At 35.0% G+C, this 10,365-nt stretch overlaps 1 protein-coding gene across 2 annotated transcripts; it reads left to right on the top strand.

Annotated features, from left to right (window-relative positions):
- Nucleotides 1–7,800: 7,800 nt before the first annotated feature.
- On the top strand, nt 7,801–9,667 carry hng1 (hinge1). 2 transcript variants are annotated; one of them, XM_017633791.1, is made up of 3 exons: nt 7,801–8,355; nt 8,537–8,766; nt 8,839–9,667. In XM_017633791.1, exons 1-3 carry the CDS (start codon nt 8,048–8,050, stop codon nt 9,393–9,395), a joined length of 1,095 nt encoding a protein of 364 aa, XP_017489280.1. In that variant the 5' UTR covers nt 7,801–8,047; the 3' UTR covers nt 9,396–9,667. The 2 variants fall into 2 exon arrangements, with proteins under 2 accessions (XP_017489280.1, XP_017489274.1); XM_017633785.1 differs by having other exon boundaries at nt 7,811–8,355; nt 8,830–9,667.
- Nucleotides 9,668–10,365: the final 698 nt, after the last annotated feature.

Genomic DNA, 10,365 nt, shown 5'->3' with positions numbered 1-10,365 from the left:
GCTCTCAAGAAAAGCAAAAACTCCTCAAATTTCCTTAAGGCAGTACGCAGTTCTTAAAGAATTTACTACGCTTTCTACTACGGTTTTCTAAAATTTTCTGTGAAAAAATAGCAGAAGGCAACCCAGGCTTGCAACAGAAATATATGCCCGTTCCATTATTTCTTGAGGAAAGAGCCGTGAAGTATCAAAAATGTCAAAATTCCTTGGACACACACACGAAATAATGGCAATTTTTTCTTGACCGTTTTCTTGAGAGAGGGCTTAACGATTTAACTCAAGAATGATAGAATACAAGATTGCGCCGATCAGAGAGGATTTTTGAGAATAGCTTTTGTGTGACGTCACACTGGTGCAATTGCGAGAGAGAAATGCCAAAACGTGAGCAAGAATGGAAGAAGAAGAAAAAATGTTGCAAGGAAAACGTAAACAAGTTGCACAAGTGTGACGTCATGCAAACAACGATTCTTTCAAATTCGTTAAGAGAGGAATAGCGGTCCGAGATCGGCGCAACCTTTGTAATCTCTCAATCGTGGATTTAACTATAGTTTAAAATAGATAAGTCTACGGCCCTTAATATGCTTAATTTGTTAAATGGCCCATCAATTCGATTGACCGTGTATGTTCTTGTGGTGTAATTGTACCAGCTGCTGGTTTCGTGAGTGGTGAAATTAGCTCAATTTTCTAAGTAAAAAAAAAGGCGTGAGTACTAGGTACACATGAAATTTGTTGTGTAAACAAATGCGAACGGCAAAGCATAAAAGTACGTTTACATATAAATATAATCTCAATCAAAGCTCGTTAGCTGTCAAATTGGTTGTGCTTGTTATTCACACAACTCGAGGAAAAGTTAAACTTCTTCTCTGTGCCACCGTGGTCACTTTTTTCTGCAACACATATTATGCCATTTAAATATATTTTAACTGAATATTTTACTATATATTCCTAAATTTATATTCCTAAATTTAGTTTTTCTTTTCGGAATATAATCTGTGGTTCATGTACATGCAGTTCATGTTGCAGGATTTTACCCGATGCTTTTTTGTTCCATACGTTTTGCTGTTACTCACTTTTTACTCTCACTTCAGAGAGTGATTTTGCTATTTGACCCTTTTCCAGGATTTTACATGAAAAATATTGGATCAGAGCTATTATATCAGCCATACATATGCATACATACATATATTCATGTATGTTCATCAGTTATCAACGGTTCCAGTTAAAATGATTTCAGTATTTTTTTAAATTTTTGCCTTGCTTTTTAGTTGCAACAACTGAGTCCATACATATTTACGTACATACATAGCTACAAAGCCGTATGCATGTGCGGAGTTTAAATAATCGGAAGTAATAATCAATTGAAGCGCATTTCCTCTTACTATGCATATGCCTAAATGTATGCAACCATTTGGCAAGCAAACACGGGGTGCTTCTAATGAAAATAAAAATTTTATGCTGAAATACACATGCTAAACCCTTCGAAATTTTGTGCTGGGATATGCGTTACAGCTTCGCAAATTTTACCCCTACCGAAACCAAAGATATGACTCAAAGCCGTGTTTGTGGAAGATTAAGTTCACGATATTGCAACAATGTTTAACAAAATGGTAGAAAAATTATCAAATTTCGGCTCTAATCATTTCGATCTTTTCTCGACCTCATTTGTAAAGAAAGAAATACTGTACCAGCATGCTGGTAAGTTATATGCTTCGGTCCTGATGGTACAATCACTTGATGGAGCCAGCAACCTGGTGTCGTATATTCCCCCTTTTAAACAAAAAGATTTGTGGTTGGGTAAAATGTTTGCTTTTTTTCCAGAGCTCATTCCTTTGCTATACCATTACTTTTTGAAAATGTTTGCGTGTATACTTACATATGTATATGTAAGTAAAAAATTTTAGCTACTATTTTTAGCCACAACGACTTTTTTAATTCTTTTTTAGCCCTTTTTAAAGGAATTTGGCTACCACTAACAAGATTCACGGCAACACTCAGGCAACACTGGTTAGAAACGCGGTTGCCATTTTATTACAATTGTATGGGCCTTTTTTCTTCGTTTGGGTCTTTGGGCCTTGTTTGTTGGTTTTAGACCTTTTTGAAGCAACTATGGCTATCCGTTCATTTGGAGTTGGCGTATGCAGCACTCGCTCAGCTGTTTTGGCCTCGTAAACCTCGTTAATTTTCGAGCCTCGTAAAATAACTGTCAAAATTTGTATAGAGCTCAATTTACGAGCCCCTCGTAAAATTACGAGGGGAATTTGATGCGCAAACGACCTCGTAAACTTCAGTGTTGCTGAGGGGCCGAAATTTTTATACCAAAATGTATGATAAAATAATGAAATTAAAGGAAAAAATAAGCGAATAAAATTAATGAATTTCATCCACTAATCGCCAGTTTTTCAGTGCCAGTTTAAACTTATACTAAGTAAACTGAGTTTGAATTGAACAGCTGGCTGACAATTGATTGGCTGATCTCAGTTTAAACCAGCCAAAACCGGCGTTTGAACTTAGTTTAAACCCATGACGCAATAAACAGGTGAAGTAATAAAACAGCTTTCTCGCTTTATTTTCTGACATTTGGCTGCCTTATAGTGAAATTTTATAGGCAAATTTTCAAATAAGGCAGTGTCAAAATCTTTCTCCCTCACTCTAATTACTTTACCTGATATAATTTCACCATGGTTTAAACCACGGCCATGCACTGAAAAACTGGTCCCTCACTGTGTTGACTAAGGTTTTCTGATAATTGTCGGCATTTTTATTGTATTTTCATTTCATTTCATTTATTAAGTCTATGATTTACAAATCTTACAGACTAGATGTACAAGCTTTCGTCTTAAGTGTAAATTCGATATTTAAAGTATATAATTAGGAATACATTGATTCTAGTAATGAACCAAAACGAGATCTCGGGAAGGCGAAGTCCAGATCAAGGCTCTTGGAAATTCTATTGAGTTCAATGAGAGCTCTGGAAATGGGGTCATAATTGTAATAATTAGCTTTATTAACTTTAATATTAAACGGGTAATGAGTGCGTAAATTTCTATATGGAACATTGAAATTTATTTGCTGAAGAAGCTCTGGACAGTCTACTAAGCCATTAATAACATCGTATATGAAAAGCAGAGATTGAATACATCGCCTAGACTCAAGTGATTTCAGATTTATAAGCGTAAGAGCGAAGCGAATAAAGCTTCGTTGCACTCTTTCAAGTCTAGAGGAATGAGTTGAATAAATTGGACTCCAGATTAAAGAGGCGTATTCAAGCTTCGAACGAACCAGCGAGTTATACAGAATTTTTCGGGTGTAGGGATCTTTGAAATCTCTACCATAGCGCCGCAAAAAAGCAAGATTAGAGTAGGCTTTAGGAATGTTATAGCTAATGTGGTTAATGAAGGTAAATCCCGAATCAAACATCACTCCTAGGTCTGAAAATTTCTTAACTGAAGAAAGTCTTTTATCAAACAGATAATAAGCCGACTTATGCGTATTTATGCTCTTTGAAAGAGTCATATGGAGACATTTTTTAATATTAAGCGGTAAGTTATTTCTGATGCTCCAAGTAGTTAAGTTGTTAAGAACATTTTGTAGTAGCAAAACATCTGACATAGAAGTGACACTTCTGAAGATTTTTAGGTCATCAGCGTATAGCAAAAACTTGGAATGCTTAAAGCAGGCTCCAACGTCATTAATAAATAAAAGAAAAAGAAATTCACATGCCATAAGTCAAATGACATTTGTGTTTTCAATATACAGTTGAGGACATTGAAATCTAGCCTATCATAAAAACATGAATTTTCGTATTTTTAGGGATTTTTATATTTTTAATGTTAGTTTGGGAGGAAAATTAGTAATACATATTTACATAACTTTGGTTGTAATAAATTAAGAAAATATTATTTTAAAAACTAAAAATTTAGAAGAAATGTTTTATAGTAATATCATGCAGAGTCTTCTCCGCTTTCTATAAGTCATTTACGCGCTGCGACAAAAAATTTATAAATTTCGGTAATGGTTCTGCTTCGATAACATTGCACCGAACATCCTCTAGAACTCAGTTCGTATTCATGATATGCCAAAGGCCCACGATTGGATTTTCGGTTCCCTCCTATGAATAAGAGAGTTCTACAAAAATTTTTCTTTCCGCAAATGTTTTTTACCGTTTTGATAATTTTTCTTAAATTCGGGAAAATGATTCGGAATATGGTACCATTCTTTACACTTTCCAAACTATATATTATACATACATATTTACCACGAATAAGAAGCCAATAATATTCAGAATTCATATAATGAAATTCCGCTTGGTACCTTCCTTTTATCTGTCTGTATATCAATGTCCGCAACTGTATTTGTAAAATCATACATAAGCAAACGTCAAATATTTAAAAATGTGAACGTCAAACATATCTCGTAATGGTAATGGAGACGGTTGTGATTTAGCAACTGGATTTATTAAATCTTAATGGATAAATCTCTCAATGGAGACATAGTATTAAATTTCAAAATATTGACGTTTCAAGCATTTCTAAAATTTACCGTTATATGAAAAACCATAATTTTAGTCCGATTTCAATAATTTTCATCGTTTTGCACAATAAAAATACCGAGTTTGGTACAAATTGGTAGAACGGTTACCGAGATACATATATGTGATCATAAGTGGGCGGTGCCACGCCCATTTTTCAAAATTTTATTATAGACGTATTTCCTGGTAAGGAATTGTTTAAAGCATCAATTTTGAATAAATTGGCTTTAATATTTACTGATTTATCGAAGATTTCGTATTTCTCCAAACTGCCGTTATATGAGATGTGGGCGTGGTTATTGTCCGATTTTAAAAACTTTCGGCCATTTGGTATCTTGTACCAAGGCCAATAACTGTCCCAAGTTTGGAAGAAATCGGTGCAGCGGTTGCCAGGATATACACATGTATCCATAAGTGGGCGTGGCTACGCCCATTTTTCAAAAATTTATAACATTCTTATTTATCGTCAAAAAATTATTGTAAATATCACTTTGAGTTAATAATCTTCAGTAGTTCCTAAAATATCGCAGTTTTCGTATTTCTGAAAATTACCGTTATATGGGAGGTAGGCGTGGTTATTGTCCGATTTTGCCCATTTTCAATACCATCCGTCCTACGCCCGAAAGAAGTACACGTACCAAGTTTCGTTAAGATATCTTAATTTTTACTCGAGTTATCGTGTGCACAGACGGACGGACAGACGACAGACAGACATGGCTTAAACGATTTCTCTATTCATTCTGAGCATGTATACATTTGTCTATATCTATCTCGATTCATTTTGCCTGTTACAAACAACCATTATGTGAACAAAGTTATAATACCCTTGTGCACAAGTGCGCTCGGGTATAATTAGAAAAACAGGCTAGGTTTGTGGCAGTCGAGCGACCGCTCACAAAACCATGCTGGCACGGATTAATGGAACCTTTGATGGCAAAGAATAGTTTTTCTTTGACCACTTTCTCAAAAAGTTTCGAACAAGTCGAAAGTGTAGATATAGGTCTGTAGTTTGTAACATCGTTTTTGTTACCAGATTTAAAGATTGGGGAGATCGAGGCAATTTTCCAACGATTAATAAAAATACCCGAGGTCAGCGAAAGATTAAAAATATATTTTAGTGGTAGGCCAAATGACGCACCGCATTTCTTGAGCACGTATGAAGAGAGCCCATCTCTCACTTTTTAAGGACAATTCCAGACCAGACATGCCGTTTATAACATCTTGCTTTGTGACAGACAAAGAGCCAAAATCTACAGACTGCGGAATGTCGTCCACATTACATCCGGATAGGTCGGCATCACTGACATAATTAGATTTGAAGAAGTCCGCAAAACGCAAAAAGATTTACGGAGTCTAAGACGTTTTCTGATTTCCTACCACAATATGACATGCAAGAAGGGATATTGGATCACCCTTTCTTAGATGTAATGTATTTCCAAAACGCTTTGGGATTTACTTTTAGCTCATCTTCAAATCGAGAAATATATTGTTTGTATAAGAACTTATCGAGGACATTGAAATCTTTCATGTAATGAATATATTTCTCCTTATGAGAATCATTTTTGCTGGACTTATATAAATTAAAATATTTATTTCTAAGATTTTTCAATCTTTTTAAATCCTTCGTATACCACGGAAGCTTGTGGATTCGCGATGGAAGGCAAGATAGGCTATTAGAAAATAGTTGGTTGATTTTGAGTAGGAAAATTTCATAACAATCCGAAACATATTTAGAAAGGAAAGCTGATTTTCAGTCTATTGCGAGAAGACTTGAATTTAAAGAATCAAAGTCAGCATCACGAAAATTAAAACGTTTTATCTCATTGTGGTTTGAGGCAGAGATAAGCTATTTTAGCCAAGAGACAAGATAGAGACAAGACGGCGGGATGTTATGGAAAATACTACGAAAAAATATTGCTTCACAAAATCATGGTTGATTTGTCGAATAGTCACTTTACGCACCTATTTACATCTTTTCACATAGGGGGCGCTACAATAGGTTTGTATAGTAACTTCTCCAGTAAAACATTGCAGCGAGAGCATAAAAGCAAAATAGAGCGTAAAATTGAGAAGAAGAGAAAACTAGCAGAAAAAGTTAATGAACACAAAACTAGCAAAGACTTGCAAGTGAACAGTCGTTGCAATGTTTTGACATTCTGCTGTAAATATTTTACTATTTATAAATCAGTCTTAAACTCTTTGCTTTACACACAAGCACTTACACAGTCACAATATTTTGATTTAAACTCCTTTTACTTTTGTTTGTGCTAAACCAATTCAACAAATGGCGGCTTTTGACATTTATTCTTCTTCTTCTTCCGCTAGCTAATTTCTGCTAGTAAAAATTTCACTAGCAAGAATTTGCAGCTCTCCCGGGTTGGTACGCTCTCGATTCAGTGCTCTCTTGCAAATTTTTAAGGTTATCATACACTTTTCCATTAAAAGTTTGCAGGTTCCAGCACAAATTAGTACTGACTATTGGTTAATATACAAACCTAATAAAAGACTCGTAAGCTTACGAATTTTACACTTACGAGCTTTACGAGTTTAAGGGAATCCTCTAGTTATTTACTAACATATCCAAACATAAACCAATTTTTCATAACTCTGCGATTTTTTGCATTTATGCATTGCCCATTTTTCCCAAATTAGCTGCCACTGTCTTCGAAAAATCAAAAGCTACTGTCTGTTGATGCAGTACTCCATGAATTTACAGGTTTTTACACGAACTATCAGGAAGTTGCAGGAAAAATGATCCAAATTCCTTCAAAATCATGTAAATGAGAGCGATTTTTGAAGATATGTATAGAGAACGAAGTTGCAAGATTTTAACAAAACTCTTTCTTCTGGTTAAGCGATCACTCGTTGACGTTTTCACGTGTAAAATGATTTTTTTGGTCCCGTACTTTTGGTGGTTACTCACTTTTTACTCTCGCATCAGGGAGTAATTTTGCTGTTTGCATTTTTACAGGATTTTACGCGAACAGTATTGGATCAGAGCTAATGAGAGAATAATAATAATAATGAGAGATGTGTGAATGTGTTAGTAAAAAGTGTGAATGTTTTACTATTGTCTTCGCAAAATCGTCCTATGTAATAGTGGTAAAGACCAATTTCAAATATTTTTATATAGTTCCTTGATTATTTTCTCAGTTTTATAATAATTTTTGCAAGTACGCAAAAATTTTTGAGCACCTAAAAATATGTACTAACATTCCACATTCTTGTTTAACTTTAAAATATTTATAAAATCTTTTAAAACCTTCCATGTCGATAATCTGACAATTGTAAACTAGGTATTACAATACTAAGGCACTTGCGCCATCTATCGTATTTTTGCCTTATGCGTTTCGGGGATACTGTGATTTTCTTCACGGCACGCAAAAACGCATTTCTCTACGTAAAATTGTCAACAAATTTAATGGATAATATAAACAAACGCGCTTGCCACATAAATAAAACAAACCATTAGTTTATTTACATAGGAGAAAATTTCATTTGATCTTTTGAGTTGCATATAAAATGGCTGGCCATCGAGCTCTGGAAGACTCTGACTTGGCATTAATTGGCCGAGTGAAAATGACGCCAGCATTGTATGACCCACGAGATCCGGACTTTCGTCTCGCCTATCGTAAAGAACAGGAATGGGAAGTAGTGGGCTCGATGATTGGTATGTCGTCAGCGGAGGCTAGACGCCGATGGACTTGCCTGCGTGATCGTTATTCGCGTGAGCTGAAGCAAGTGCGAATGCATCCCGAGAAGAATGAGTATGGTAATAATCCCTTTTTTCGTCAAATGGATTTCTTACGCAGATTTGTTCGAAAGCGAAGGTTAGTATGCATTACGCTGCAGTTATTGTGTGGATGGCCCCATCGGAATGAGATATGAACATTCCGGCCGGTTCTTGATTCAGAAACGCAAGCTATATAAATTTGTATATTCGTTTTGTGAAGTACCATGTTATCTTTCATATCATACACATGTTTCATTTATTATTTTTTCAAAAATCAGAAATCGGCGCCGCCATGGCTATTTGGAATATGAATTTCAAGGCCCAGATTTCAAGAATACAATCAGTATCGAGCATGCCACGCAACTGCCAAATAAAACTCAAAATTCCGGAGCAGAGGAAGATGACGGATATAGTTTAGAAAACTGCAATGACGCACAATCAGACGCATACGCTGATAAAATAGACGAAAGCACCATGGAAACGGAAGAATATCCAGAGTTCGTGGACGGTAATTTTATCTTTTTAAAATTAAATTAAAAAAAGAAGTCAATTATTTAACTTTTGTTCAAAGTGGATGCAGGCGATGTATATGAAGAATGTGTTGAAACACCCGCGTCTGAGACAGATATCAAGCAGCAACCAGCCAGCCACTTCAGGACCAGTTCCAGTTCTAAGCAAATAAATGCCACTGTTGTGCCCATAGTTGTTACGCAGCACGATCCCAATCACGCAGTATACACGCTATCAACAAGTCATGGACACCACGAAATATCAACACCGGAAAACCACGCCACGTTGACACATGCGAGCCAGCATAAACCAAATCATGATTTGTATGCTGGCGTGAAAGAACGTAAATCTACGTTCTTTGCTGATGAGCAATCCAGTTCACAACAATCACAGTTACAGATTCAGCAACGGCCCAATTCAATAACACAACAACAACAACCCAATTCATATCAAGGTGCACCAGTTGCTGAAAATGAAGATGATCTTTTTGGCAAATCGATTGCCGTATACCTAAGGCAATTGTCTCGCCGTCACAAAATAAAAGCACAAGTAGAGATGTTTCAAATACTTGAAAAGTACATTGAATTAGAAGAGAGTGGAAAGGCTACTACTATGAATAGTAAATGAAATATGTATCTGGTTAAAGGGTTATGTGACTGTGGTTGATTTAATTTTGCCTTTTCATGAAGGATAAGGTAATCTGCAATAATTTAATTTATACCATAAATGCGTGGTTTCTCTAAGGCTTTTGAAAGCTCTTTTTTTTAACAATACTGATAAAGAATTACATTTTTATCCAAGGCAACGCATTATAAAAACGTAACTGTAGTTAATTTTAAATTATGTAAAACGTAAATATTTAAGCTAAATTCATACATACATATGTACTTATATTCAAACATATGTATTTACATACATATGTAAATAAAAGTAAATAGAAAAATTGTATTTTTTGTTGTATTTTTTTCTTGTGAAAGAATTTACCATTTCATACAAAAAATAATTAATTGTGAATGTTTCGAAAAAATAATATTACATTTACATAAATAGAGATTAGGTAAGTGGCGAAAATCGGTCGAGAGCATTTTCTACCCTTTATGTTATGGTAATGTAGGCATGCTATTAAGCTCTTAGGTAAGCACTTTCTGTTGTAAGCTTATAGATCAATAACACTATACGACAGTCAAAATCGGGATGGGATGAAACCAACGGGAAATGTGATATCGGTCAAAAACAAGTTATACGGTAAAAGGAACAGTTTTGCCGGTAAAAATAAAAAAATTTAATATTTTAGGCAAAAAATATTTTTTTTCTTCATACATTTATTTTTACCGGCAAAACTGCTGATTATATAGAAAAACGTTATATGAACAGATTAAAGGAATTGTAATTTTTAATTTGTTTGAGCAAAATCGGACTAGTGGTTCTCGAGTTATGTCAAAAAAAAGACCACCAAAGGTGACAATTTCCCCTATATGATAGTTACTAACTACAAATCGATATATCTCGATTCCTAGACGTGACCCAGCGAAACGCCGGGACACGTATAACTTCTTTTTTACCGATATATCTTTCCCCGGTAGTTTGAAACCTTCCC

The sequence above is a fragment of the Rhagoletis zephyria genome, unplaced genomic scaffold (genome assembly GCF_001687245.7).
Source record: "Rhagoletis zephyria isolate East Lansing unplaced genomic scaffold, Rhagoletis_zephyria_1.1 Rzeph_scaffold_00107, whole genome shotgun sequence".
In the NCBI taxonomy this organism is placed as follows: domain Eukaryota; kingdom Metazoa; phylum Arthropoda; class Insecta; order Diptera; family Tephritidae; genus Rhagoletis; species Rhagoletis zephyria.
The sequence above is the reverse complement of the archived record's forward strand: the minus strand, read 5'-3'. Positions and strand labels throughout refer to the sequence as shown.

Excerpts from the sequence above, each read along its gene's own strand:
- hng1 (XM_017633785.1), top strand. The coding sequence starts at position 8,048 with ATGGCTGGCCATCGAGCTCTGGAAGACTCTGACTTGGCATTAATTGGC. Across the intron at positions 8,356-8,536 it reads AGATTTGTTCGAAAGCGAAG|AAATCGGCGCCGCCATGGCT; the intron begins GTTAGTATGCAT and ends TTCAAAAATCAG. Across the intron at positions 8,767-8,829 it reads ATATCCAGAGTTCGTGGACG|TGGATGCAGGCGATGTATAT; the intron begins GTAATTTTATCT and ends TTTTGTTCAAAG.